Source organism: Glycine max, chromosome 3 (assembly GCF_000004515.6).
Source record: "Glycine max cultivar Williams 82 chromosome 3, Glycine_max_v4.0, whole genome shotgun sequence".
NCBI classification, from domain to species: Eukaryota; Viridiplantae; Streptophyta; class Magnoliopsida; order Fabales; family Fabaceae; genus Glycine; species Glycine max.
The window spans coordinates 39374533-39388636 of NC_016090.4; the positions used below are offsets into that span (position 1 = coordinate 39374533).

A 14104-nucleotide genomic window follows, 5' to 3' on the forward strand; every position below is an offset into this window, starting at 1 on the left:
TTTTTTAAATCTGTGAGAATGAAAGATACTATCAGAGAATTTATAATAAGTCATCTCTGATCAATCAAGAGTTAAATTTCCTTGACGAGGTGATAAAGAAAAAAAAAGAAAAGAAAAATATGCAATGAAAAATAACAAGAGAATAAAAAAACACCAAAATAGAAAAGTGATCAAAGAAAAATAAACAAATGTATAATAATACTAATAACTAATTTTATTGATCCAATGTAAGGCCTGATTAACAATTCTAGATCTCCAACGAGAGTTCCTTTAGGTTGAAATGATGTTGTCTGTATCCCGAGTTTGCTAATTATATAATCATGATTTCAACATTCTTAAAGTTGACCTTGGCAACTTAAATTAAAGACAAGAAAGCACAAAAAACAACCATAAGTTGAAGTCAAACATGAACACATAATTAGCATTGCCATATAATGCCCCCCGAAAATCCAACAGCTCAAAATAAATTTAGCATACCTTGTTTAATTAGACAACAATAATGATTATTGTAGTTGAGAATAGAAGCACCAAGAGAAACAGAAGAGCCAACAAATTTAAAATGCAAAGCCAAAATCCAATTTTGTTATCCCAGCTAAATAATCTCTTGTTGGATGAGAGAGTTCCTTTATCAACCTTCAAGTTTTCAAAGTATAAACTAACTCCGGGGTCTCTCATCCTTACCTCACTACCATGCAACACTGAATTTGAGACACCCTGAACGTTGTTGTTTACATAAATGTTGATGCAACAACAATCTTTTGACTCACCCTTTGTGCTTCTATGCCGCACCCGCATTGTTGCACCCACGTTTTCGCCCTCCAAGTTGATGTATTCAAACGAGTCATGCTTGAAATTTGAGTCCATGACACTGAAGAGTGTGAGAATGAGCCACCTCTTCCTGCTATTTAGTGTGCATGGTTTATTCAAATATAATTATTTGTTCTTTTCACATGGCTTTAATTTTTTCAGATTTCTCAAAGTTAAATCTAGAGGTTTCCTCTTGCTGAAGGAACCCAATGTTCTCCTGGAATAACTTGAAGCACACTCTAAGTGGATATTAAGAACAATCTCTCCCACCATATTTAGGTTAAATTCGACCGCTTTGAATTTCATCCATTTCACTGATTTCAGGTGTTTTTTTTTCTTGCATTTCATAAAAATCAAACAACTCTTTCTTTAGTCCAACATAGTTCAAAGTTCAAACAATTAGATAACTATGTGTTAGAACATTTTTACATCGGGGTCGAGCCCAACTCATATGGGCAAATTGTAAAGACAATTGTCATGCAAGCTGAGAATCCCGATAACAATTGGACAACTATGGAACAACTACACAGCCGCCACAAAACTAGTGAAAATCAATGGATAAACAATTTTAACTAAAATTAATTTCTTAGTTCAATGAAAGAGGAATGACAAGTTCCAGGCAATGTATAAATTATTATTATTCAAACTCTAATGATTAACTTCTTTTATCTGACAAACTATATGGAATATTTTTCTATGCTAATTTAAAATTTTATTTAATTCAATTTCACACTAATTTATTACTTAATATATTATATAAACTAAAATATATAGTTGATTATGTTATGGCTAATTCGGACATAATTTGAATCGTAACTCTATTCAGAAAAAAAATAAAATTGAATCATAACTCTTGGTAGTAAAAATTAAGAAAAACAAGAAAAATAACTGACCTTATAGGAAAGACAACTAATATAACTTTTATTTGTGAGGGGGGTGCGGAGATTCTGAGCTTGAATGGCTTAATTCTAAAACTTTCACTACAAGAAAATTGTGGAATACACAACTAATTTAAACTCTACACTTTTTCTAACCAAGCAAAATCCTAGTGCCTCATTCTACAAACTACTTCGTTGCTTTCCTGTAATCACAGATCAACTTATTTTGTGTTACAAAGCATGCTAACCATGCATGAATTCCTCAACTTTAAGGGGAATAATCAAACAAATTTCTCCTAGTGGGATGCTTGATTCATGAGGAGGCACAAACCTCTCCCTTTTATTTTGTTTGTTTCCAGCTCGTGTCTCTACGCATGCCCCGAATGCAGCAGTGGCATGCAAGGGTGGCATCAATTCCTGATTCAACTTTTGAACTGTCTTAAGCTCCGGCCACCACACTATGAAAGCATTCACACGTTCCATTTGTTCTAAAAGTCTGGTATGCCACTTGAACGTGATGAATACTCGGTCACCAACTTCAGAAACACGGATGACTTATCCTCTAATAGTCTTGAAGGAGTGTCGAACTCTGCGACTAGACCTACAAAAGCATCAAGCTGATAACTTCAGCACAGACTAGTGAACCATAATGCAAATTTATAAATGGAAAAGAAAAAAAGAGAGGAAAGAAACAAGGCCAAAGAATAAGGCATGATGTTACCATACGCACCATCACTGAGCACAAGAACTAGATCACTGTCAATGACAGTAGGTATTCGATGTGCAATGGTGCAAACAGTGCAGTCTTTGAACTCACTTCGGATAATCTTCTGGATAAGATTATCCGTGGCAGTATCAACTGATGCTGTTGCTTCATCCAGTACAAGTATTCTTGACTGCTGCAGCAGAGCTCGGCCCAGAGCAACAAGTTGTCGCTGTCCTACACTCCAATTATCTCCATTTTCTAGAACTGCATGTTTCAAAGTAATTTGTTGGGATGGCTACTTGTTTGTGAATTGTGACTATCACTATTTTTCTATTTACGGGATGGGCAAAGAAAGATACTGTGTATTTTCACATTTCTTTTTGGCCACCTACCTGGTGTGTCAAGCTGTTGTCCTTTCTCACGGATAACCTCTCCAAGCTGAGACTTATCAAGTGCCTGAGAAAAATTAAAAACCAACAATCACACAATGCACAGCCTTCTAATCAAATAGTCATAATTTTCACGGATTATTGGTCTATTTTCTTATACTGAGTTCTTGCTTAGGAGTGAAGATATAAAGTGGTTTATGGTACTCATCAGAGTAAACGAACAATCTTTCAAATTAGGAACAGAAATAACTTGTCAGTCATGGACAGGTAATTCAGCATCCACTTTTGATTAGTTCCAGGTTTCTTTTGGATACCAAATTTAGCTCAGATGGAGGGTTATTTTTGGCATATGTGGTGAGTTTTCTTCCTTTATTTGCGGAAGGTACATGGTGAAGGAAGTTTGTTAGGTATGATGATAGTGGAGGCTCTGCTTGGTTTGTTTTTGGTGGGGATGGTTGAGGAAGTTTACTGCATAGGTTACTTCTAAACCAAGTATAGGAGAGTTTTTATTTATATTATTGACTTCATCTTCTCATTTCTCCCCTTTATTTATATCTGTTTTCTGTTTGATCTCTTGGCTTAGATGTCCTGACCCCTCTATTGTTCCTCAATCCTGCCTTATTAACAATATTTCCATTTCAATAATAATAGTTTGGCTGTTACTATACATAGACATCCAAAACCTGAATACAAGTAAACTGCATAAGCATTTTTCTAAAAGATAATACAAGCTGAGTAATTAAAAGCATGGAATTATAAAGCAATACCAACCTCCCAAATCTCTTTATCTGAGTGCTCATCCAGAGGATCAAGATTGCCTCGAATGGTACCTTCAAATAAGGTTGGATCTTGAGGTATGATACTGAGATGGCTTCGAAGGTCATGAAGGCCAATCTCTGAAATATTAATGTTGTCTATAAGGATACTCCCACTTGCTGGTTCAATCAATCGAAATAACGCCTGAATTAAAGTAGATTTTCCACTGCCAGTACGTCCAACTATTCCAATCTTCTTTCCACCTGGAAATGTGCATGTTACTCCATGAAGCACCATAGGAAGATTCTCCTTGTAACGGACCTTCAAGAGTGACAGAGTAGGGGGTAAGAAGATCATGGGAAAAAGCCAGTTGCAGTACAAAAATCATAATAAAGATATTTAATAATGTAACATGGCTAACAGCTAGGATTCGATACTAAATCTTGTACACCAAGAAAAAAACAATCGATATATGGCTTTAAAACACAAGAAAACAAAAAGCATAAATGTGAACCTAAGGTTAGTACCTTCAAATCAATTATTTCAATTGTCCCATTTTCTGGCCATGAGAATGGAGGGCGAGAATCTTCAATAATTGTGGGTGCTTCACTAGGAATTTGGCTGTACTGATAAATTCTCTCAATAGATATAATTTTATTTTCAAGCTTGCAAAAGCTGAGTATCCACCGTGATAGGCGTGCATTTAAATTCAGGCCATATGTCACAGCAAGTCCAGCCATGCCTATACAGAAAAAGTAACAGCAATAAGCAACAGAAAAATGTTCCATTATTGCATTCAGCATCATGTATAACCATCACTTGTGAAAGTAAATCTATTTTCTAATAAAAAAACTGCATAAGTTGATCGTCCAGGATTAAGCATACCACTTGTGAAACTAAGAAGACAAAATAACTTATCAGAACAAAGTACTTACTGGGGTCGATACTTCCACGAGGAAAACTCACAAGTAATACCATACAGAAAGCAAATACAAAGGTTGACAGTAACTCCATCCGCAGGCAGAGCCACTCAATTGCAGAAAGACTGCAGAAGAATGGTCGTGCAAAGCAATCAAGAAGATAGAGGTTCCGCTTCATGAACCTTTTTTCTTGTCCAAAACCCCTGATGGTGGATGCTCCAGCAATTGATTCACCAAAAAGATGTATAATTGGAGACTTCTGTATGCTAACAATACGAACCAGTTCCCTTGAGGAAGCCATGTAGTATTTCTGAGATGGAATTGGTTGATGGTTAGAACAAATCAAAGTATAGGGTGGGTGACAGACAAACATTTAAAAAATAATTCAACGAATTGGAAGATTACTAGCACTTTGCAATGTATCCGCTCTTTCCCTCCGGAATATAATTCTCACTTTTCCCCAAAACAAAACAGTTTTTCTTTTATGTAAATCTTTGTGAAAAGCAGTTACAAAGATTTTAAGCTGGACAATTTCTAATTACCTGCATCCACAAACAAGCAACAGCCATTGGGACAACTAAGAGCAAAACTTGCCATGTAACTTCTGTCATTACACCAACAATACCAATAAGCTGTATTGTAGTTGAAGCAAATCCACCAAGTCTAAAAGGAATGTCAAGATCCACAACACTTTGATCAATTGATACCTGGTGGTATACAGAGGACACATTATAATTATCTACACCATACACATAGAGATAGGATAGAAAAAAATAAAGACGACAACAAAAGAGAACTTACCCGATTCAAGATCCTTCCAGCTGGTGTAGAGTCAAAGAAAGACATTGGTGCATGGAAAACACTTCTAAGCATTTTCAAAAATAGCTTCTGGGCAGCTGCAAGACCAAATGTAGCCACCAGAACAGCCCTTACAAATATAAACCATGAGCTGCCAAAAGCAAGGGCCATATAAACAAGAAGAAGAACTGAGGGAGTTACTTTGGGCAGGTCTCCTTCTGTTTGAGGGTTAGCCCAAGCCATCCACCAATTGCTTGCAATCTGAAGGAACTGAAATAATGTTTGTGCAATGATTATGAGTGGAATCAATAAGCCTTTATATGCTGCTGCCATGTATGAAAGATACACCTTCATGCTGACTCTACCTCTAATCCTCTCCTCTTCCTGAACAAGCTGTTTCTTTCTCGATCGTTTTGCTTTCTTCTTCTTCTCTTTAATTGCTTTTTGATCTGAAATAGATGATCCCTCTTGCACTTCCTTTGCTAAACTGTCTATATCATTTGCTGAACAAATGGATTTCTTACTGGTCATAACAGATGCCTCCAGGGATAAATTTTCATCTGACTCTTCAGAGGAGTGAGTAGGGATATCCATAGCCTCTATGGCTTCATGGTGAGCTGAAACCAGAGTATTAAAATCTGTTCCTGCTTGTAAAAGATCATCATACTTTCCTGACTGTATGATGCATCCTTCTTTAAGAACCTTCAAGAATGGAAAAATAAATTTAGGAAGATCATCTTTACATCACATAAATTCTTTTAGTACTTAAAACTTTGAAAAGTGAAAACAAACAGAAATTTCATATAACATGAAATATTTGAATAGGATTCATCCTAGTCCTTGGAAGAATTAAATATAATTATAGATACTGCCAAATGTCAATTAAAGTGACTACAGATCAATGTAGTAAGAAATACAGATTTATTAGAAGTTATTGAAACATAATATTTGAATAGGATTCTTCCTAGTCCTTGGAAGAATTAAATATAATTATAGATACAGCCAAATGCCAATTAAAGTGACTACAGATCAATGTAATAAGAAATACAGATTTATTAGAAGTTATTGAAACATAAAAATAAAAGTATCGGCAATGGATTCAATTAACCTAAAGATGAATCGAAAAGAGTTTCATTCATGAACTTTCTTGTGCATATATCAATTTAATATTACCTACAATTATCTATTTTTCCTCCTGATTATAATTTTTACAACTGGCAACATCTCATGTTGATATCCTTATAAGAACTTCAGTTTCATATAATCAATATTTAAACTGATTCCTATGTGTTGTTTGATACATGTTTCCTCATTGTATTTGTCTTGGCCTCTTACTGCATTATGCTTGAATGTGGAAGAAAAACCGTACAGCCATACCAGAATCAAATCAGCAGCGGGAAGAAATTCAACTTGATGGGTCACAAAAATGACTGTTTTATCTGCAAGTGCTGTCAATATATACTCCTGCAGTTCCATGTCAAAGGGTAAGCCAAATCCACAATTCATTTAAACAGTAACATTATGCTAAGGAAAACTAACCCTAAACAAGTCTGATCCAGTGTGAGCATCAACTGCACTGAAGGGATCATCCAGAAGATAAATATCAGCATCTTGGTAGAGTGCTCGTGCAAGCTGAACCCGCTGCTTCTGGCCACCACTCAGGTTTATACCTCTATCCCCAATAATTGTCTGATCACCATGTGAGAAAAGTTCTAGGTCCTTTTTCAGTGAACAAGCATGAAGAACATTCTTGTACTTTGCTTTGTCCATTGGGCTTCCAAAGAGGATATTTTCTTCTATAGTTCCTGATTGTATCCACGCTGATTGGGAGACATAAGCAGAAGAGCCACACACTCTAACCTGCAAAATAATTCAATGCATCTTATAAAAACTGTTACAAATCAAAAAGATTAAAATGCCAATAGACAGATTAAAAGAAAGAAGGATGGAATTAAAAGCTTAAGTGCACCAACATACTTCACCAGAAAGTTTAGGAATCTCTCCAAGGATGCACGAAAGAAAACTCGATTTCCCTGAACCAACCATACCACAAACAGCCACGCGCATCCTTCTTTCAACTTTCATACTTATCCCTGATAGGGTAGGCCTAAAAGATGAAGAAGGGTCCCAACAGAAGATACCATCCTTAATTTCTATAGCAATGTTAGTAATGCCTTGTGGCAAGACAATAGTTGCATCTTCCTGCAATTCCTCCTCCAGCAGGAAACCAGATAATCGGTCAAGAGAAACCTTTGTCTGAGCCATTGTTGACACCAAGTCCGGAAAATTCCTCAAAGGTTCTTGCAGGATCCTGAAAGTAGCCAGAGCAGAAAGTACACCACCAGCAGTCAGCTGACCACCCAACAATATGGAAGTAGCAAAAGTGACCGCCGAAACAAATATAGGGGAGCTCCAGAATATGAAAGTTATGAAAGCCTGAGAATAGAGGGCTTTCCGAAGCCACTTGAACTCTACTCCACGCATTTCCTCCAATTTCACTCTATATCTGTCCTCCCAAGCTTGAAGTTTGAGAATCCTCATATTCCTCAGGCACTCAGATGTTTTTCTCATCCTTTCATCCTTAGCAGCCATTAATTTGTCTTGATAATTTTCTTGGACCCTGGCAATAGGAACAGTGACGACGATGGAAATTATTGTAGCAATCAGTGTTGCAATAGCAGCAATTCCAACATTCTTATACAAAATTGCAAGGGCAAGAACAATCTGCAGAGGAAGCATCCACATGTCATGAAGATACCAAGAGTAGTCCCCTACCCTCTGAACATCAATAGCCATGTAGTTAACAACCTCCCCACTCGTGTGACTTTGCTTGGCCAAGCTTGATATCCTTAGCCCCTTTCGATATACCATTGCAGTTAGAGCCGACCTAACATGCATACCCAAGATGTCCACCCCAAGATACCACTGCCTAGTAGTAAAGGTCTCCACAAGCTTTGCCACAAAGAATACCCCTGCAAGGACATACCCCTCATGTGGGAAAATCTCTTTGCCAACCAAGTAATCAACAAAGTAACTTATCATGTACGGACCGACATACGAGACAAGAGTAGTGACACCAGCAAATACGGCATTACAAGCTGCCTCCTTCCAGAAGGACTTGAGAAGTGCCCAAGCCAAGGAAGGCTGCTCGGATTGGTTTTCAGCCTTCAACCTCTCCCAATTAGAATTCAAAACCTTATAATTTGTCTTGGATCGGTCTTTCGCCGCAACAAGGGGAATGTCCTTAAGCTCAAGCGGCCTTTTTGCCCCTATGGAAAGAAGTGGATTCAACCAAGACAAAGTGGCCAAGCTAAAAAGTCCGGCATCAGTATAAGGAGTAACCTTGAGACACCCCGGTTCCTCCTCAACAAGCAATGGCTGGTGCTCCTCGGAATTCCTAAAAACCTTTATACCAGTAACACCCCTAATTGCCACAATACACAAAAAGGCAAGAGCAGGAGTGATGGTGAAATTCGCCACAACATGAGACCGCAGGTGCTTGGAACCCTCCATCCAAACCCCCTTACCATCAACATACAAACCACACAAACAAATACCAAACAGCATAACCCACCAAAGTCTGAGCAAAATTGGAAACCTCTCAGACGCCTTGAACTTGCATTGCAAAGCCGAGAAGCTCAACACAACCCAAGCTAAACCCTGCACAAGAGGCACAGAAAGAAGAGCCAAACCCAAATCCAAATCCACATCCAAATCCCTTCCTCTAATCAAAGCAACCCCATCAAACCCCAAGAGCAAAACTTGCACCAACAGAACATACAAACAAGACAACACCGACAACTTGAACCACGTTTCAATCCGAACGACGTCACGTGTTTCCAAATCAACACTAACACAACCGGGGCTGGCATTGCCGGTTATGTTCTCCTTACCAAATCTTACTCCTCTCCCTACACACACAAGCACCTTCCTCGCCGAAACAACGAAGAGAAAGAGAAGAGACAGTGTCAAGTTGGCACAAATTGCCACCAGTTCCAACAAAGGCAATCCGAGGATCGCACTCCAAAGGGTCTCAAACGATCCCGAAGAAGAAAACGTAGGAGACAAGATTTCAATTTCATCGACGGCCATTGTTGTTGTTGTGAGAAGCAAAACGTGGATTCAGAATAGTGAGTCGGTGATGATGATATAGATGATAATAAGTGAGAAGAAGCTAAACTTGTTATGATGTCATCGAAACGTGGAAGAATGAAAAAAGGGCATTTCACCATCTGGAGGTAGATTCTGCAGACACATTGTTGCGCAAACAAAGAGATAAATTTCGTCAACACGGAACCCGAAGAAACAGAGAGACAGAGAGGGACAGAACACGAAAATGAATAAGAGGCAGCAGCAGCAGCACCTCTCAGAGCTGTTTTATGCTTTCCGAAAACAGAAAGGGACAAGCTTTGGGTGGGACTAGGAATCGAAAATAATCAGAATCTGAAGGAAGACACCGAAAAAAAAAAAAAAACTTACCTGGGTTGTTCTCAGAATTATCGTTTCGCTTGTTATGAGGAGGATGATGATGATTCGAGCTCTTACAAAGTAGCACGCCAAATACAGAGAAGAGAACGACAAGGGTGGCGGTGATGAGAGAACAGCTATGAAATAATAAGTACAACAACGTGTTACGGATAGTGAGTGAGAGAGAGACAGAGAGGTGAATCTCTCTCCTCTGCTCTCTTTAATAATATTCTGTTATTTTGCCCTTTTAACTTTGCTGCTCTGTTGTGTTGTTTGCTGGATAATGGTGGTAGTGGTGGTGGTCACCATATAAAAAGTTCCGTGTGAGAATGAGCAACTTTTTGTTTTGTAGCAGCTGTGAGAATATGGATGATGATGCTTTTGGCTAGATGAAAATGGAAATCCTTCTAAGTTTTAAGCCTTAATGTTTAATGGAATGCTTTTCCAATGAGCTTAGAATTTAGATGAGCTACGGGTATGATCTGAGTGAGGGGTGCTTTCATACATTCATTTATTTATGAATATATGATTTGAATTCATTGATATGAAATTGATTGTGCTTAATAAGTAATTAATCTTGAAAGAGGTATATGTGTGTTGTATTAAAAAATAAATATTTTTTAAGAGGAAAATAAGATTGATTATTGCTTGGTTGTATTAAAAGTTATTTAAGAATCGAGATTATTTCATAAATGTTTTTTTCTTTTAATCTAATAAAATAAAATTATAAATACTTGCACGAACTAAAACAGATAATACTACAAATACTGTAACCAATCAAGCATAAGAATGCAGAGAAATTGTGATTTCATACTATTTGTAATGTGCGCGATGTTCATGGTACATACTACATAGGAAATAAGGTGGAGAATAATTATGTTTCTTAAAAGGTTTTGCAAGCATATAGAATATTACAAGTTGATACACATTTTATTAGCTTGTTGTTAATAAGGTATATTTATTACCTCAAAGGCGATAAGTATAATAATGCAGCAAATTTGAGATTAAAGCATTTTTTGAGGGGGGGAAAAAGAAAATACTGTATCTGTGATCTCATTAAAAAAAATATTTATAGGCCCCCATTTGTTATGTGTGAGATGCTGATGGTAAATAGGGGAGAAGGTGGAGAATTTTTCCATTTCTTAGTTTTTGCTAGCATGCAAAATATTACAGGTTATATGCACATTTTTTTTTGTCTTGGTGCTAAATTTTAATAGGGACATATTTGTTCCATGTGTGTGCGCATACGGTTGATGTGATGAGATCATGAATCATGATGGGGATCTCACTATGTGTACGCAAATGAATGTGGTATTTCATAATCAATGAACCTGTCTATTATGCAAATGGTTTAACAAAAGAGATTCTTTTTTTTTACTTACAAAGTTTATGTGAGGTACATCTGATTCACCAGAATCACAACAGACCTCAAAGTTCAATAAATTTTAAAAATACATTAAAATATGAGTTTATTCCTTATTAATTAAATTAATCTTTATTTATAAAGGAGAAAATCTAATGTAAGCCTACATAGTTTGTGGAGATTTTGGATCCTACAATTCCCAAGGAAATACAGAGGGGCGTTGTTTTTGGTAATGGGATTCAGATTAATCAAATCAGAGAGTGGAGAGTGCCAGTGATCCCATAACAATAATTATGTGCTTTTTGAGGATTTGAGGCTATCCTAACATTGTTGAACTTTAAAAAGGAGCATCCAGAACCAGGTCTTATCAATAAAGTAAATTAGGCTTATATATATAAAAAAAAAAAGGTCCAAACGTAGCATATGAGATGCCAAAATCAAGATTAAGAAAGCTCGAGTGTCCTTAACGATACCATTTGATATTATTTTTTTAGTGAACATTGATTCATAGAACTGGCTACATCACTTTGTATCAACTGATCTAGCTGTTTGTACCTGTACAATAAATGTGACCAAAACTTGAATACAAACACAAAAATTGAAACGCTATTTTTTCTCGGAAAACTTTAGAGTTAGGAAAATGAATGAAAAAACTTGGTAGGTGAACTTCGTCCTTGGAGGATTCATAAAACGTGTGGCTGTAAGAATTTTATTGACTTTTATGAGGATTTCTTTATTTATTGCGTGAGGACCCATGTTGCATAATGCTTATGATTGCGAAGTTCAACCAGAAGAAAAAGGACAGTAAGAAAATTAAAAGTTTGCAGAAAGAAAATAGAACGTGGCACAGAAGTGAAATCTTCTAAATGGGATAACTTGAAATTGAATTAAAATATAAAAAGTGATAACATATTTGGAATATTGAGTATAAAAATTAGATTTTTTTTCATATTCTAAAATTCTTCATACTCTTTATAAATAATTATTTGCAAAATAATATTTTCAAATACGTGATATCGTATGACTTTTTCTACATTATATGGAAAAACAAAATAAAAATCATACTTTTCATTTCTGCTCTGGCTTAAAAAAATAGCAAACGATGTCATTTCTGCATTTTCTTTGCAACAATAAATTCAGCTTTTATCTCTAAAAAGAAAAAAACAAATGCAACTTAATTATCCCGAACATGGAATTCGGCATCAGGTAGCCTACCCCCAACACGTGCGATTTATACGATTTACTAATTGGAAACGTCACAGTGTCCATTCATAGTATTAAATAATCATTATTTATTGTTTTGGTTAAATTACATGTTGCTATATGGAGTACTAGTACTATTATATTTTCATTCAAATTATAAGGCTGCTCTAATTATACATTTAAAAGGTAACATCTCTTGAGAATCATCAAATTGTCTCATCATGTATTTTGAAAAGGGGATTGAGTATAGTATAAGTGAGTTGATATATTCTTCAACTATTTATATTTGAAAATAATTTGTGCTACGATAATAGAGTAAGATAATATTCTTATGATAGTGGCATTTTGTTTAAATTAGCTATATTTTTTATTTTTGCTATTTTGTTTATATGTCAAATTAAATTTGTAATTATTGGAGACTTTCGATTAGACTCTTCTACCATATGTTATGCTTGTTGCTTTAGAAGGTATTGTCTCATCAAGATTCATTCCAATTTCCATGGTGGGATGGGTTAGTTTTCATGTTATTAATATAAAATATTCACTGATCATATGAGAATCTGATTGATTATTTTTTATGACATCTCTCCTTTCAATCAAATTTTTTATTATCTACAAAATTTAAACTTAAAATCTTATTTAAGAGAATTAAATTAAGTATTACACCTATCAACAACTTATTGGTTCATTTAACATCCTTTTGAATGACTTGTGAATAACTAGTTTGAATACATATTTATAGATGCAATTTTCAGTTTGAAATAAGTTAGTATGAGTATAAATTTATTTCACAATTTGTTTGATTAATACATATATAAATAAGTATGTCATATAAATAATTATTTTTGAAATTAAATAGAAAATAGGTCTTAATGCTTATGATAATTAGTTTAATTAAATTTTGACATTTAAAATTAATTATTTTCAGTTGTTTCGTTAAAATTTTCTTATTTCCTATAACAATATAATTATATTTTTTATTTAATTTATCATCTTATATATATTTTACAAAACTTTGATTCACCATACGTTCATAATATGAGAATAAATGATTTTGAAATATATTACCAATGAAACTTATTAAATGAACATTTTTTTTCATTATAGCCAATGATAATAATATTAAATAATAAAAAATTTAAAATTAGCAATTAATGAATTATAATAATTTATATTCTTAATTTAAGATTACTATATAACCACACACATATAATTTGAAAATATGAAATGTTAAAAGTATAAATGAAGCTAAAATTAAAACAAACGAATTATTAAATAAAAAGTTTTGGAAATAAATTTAAAAAAAAAAGAAAATAACAATTGTAGTAAAGTCATGTTGATGTATTCTATATGGATTTTATTTTGACTTTTGAAAAGGTATAGTTAATTTATACTAGGGAAATTTGAAATAAAGACGAGATGTCATGTCATACTGTATATGGCAAGTGCCACGAAAATTTGACGTGTAAGGCTTGACTTTGAGAGCGAGGAACTTGTGGTAATGGTAAGCTCATTAATTATGGACCAAACGGAGATACTTAAACAGATAACATTGTATATGATTTTGGGGACAGAAACTTGGGGTGGGTACTTGTGTCTTATTATGTGGGGGTGGAATTATAAAATTAAATACTAGTATGTAATTTACATATAGAAATTTCTAAATTTTAATAATAAGAATTTTAATCTAACTTAGCGGATAATTAAACATAAACTATCAACTAACATTTTTTATTGCTAAATGTTACTTCCTCATATCTCAAATATAAAAAATTAGATAATTACATTTAATTATATTAATTTTAATAAAAAAAATT

At 34.8% G+C, this 14104-nt stretch overlaps 1 protein-coding gene across 1 annotated transcript; it reads right to left on the minus strand.

Moving 5' to 3' along the window:
* Positions 1-1706: 1706 nt before the first annotated feature.
* LOC100790550 (ABC transporter C family member 5) lies at positions 1707-10129 on the minus strand. Its single transcript, XM_003521268.5, has 12 exons — positions 9734-10129; positions 7232-9499; positions 6794-7114; positions 6632-6718; positions 5258-5956; positions 4999-5163; positions 4472-4766; positions 4064-4278; positions 3552-3857; positions 2784-2847; positions 2416-2655; positions 1707-2286 (listed from the first exon to the last, which is right to left on the minus strand). Exons 2-12 carry the CDS (start codon positions 9344-9346, stop codon positions 2174-2176), a joined length of 4620 nt encoding a protein of 1539 aa, XP_003521316.1. The 5' UTR covers positions 9347-9499; positions 9734-10129; the 3' UTR covers positions 1707-2173.
* Between the last annotated feature and the right edge of the window lie 3975 nt (positions 10130-14104).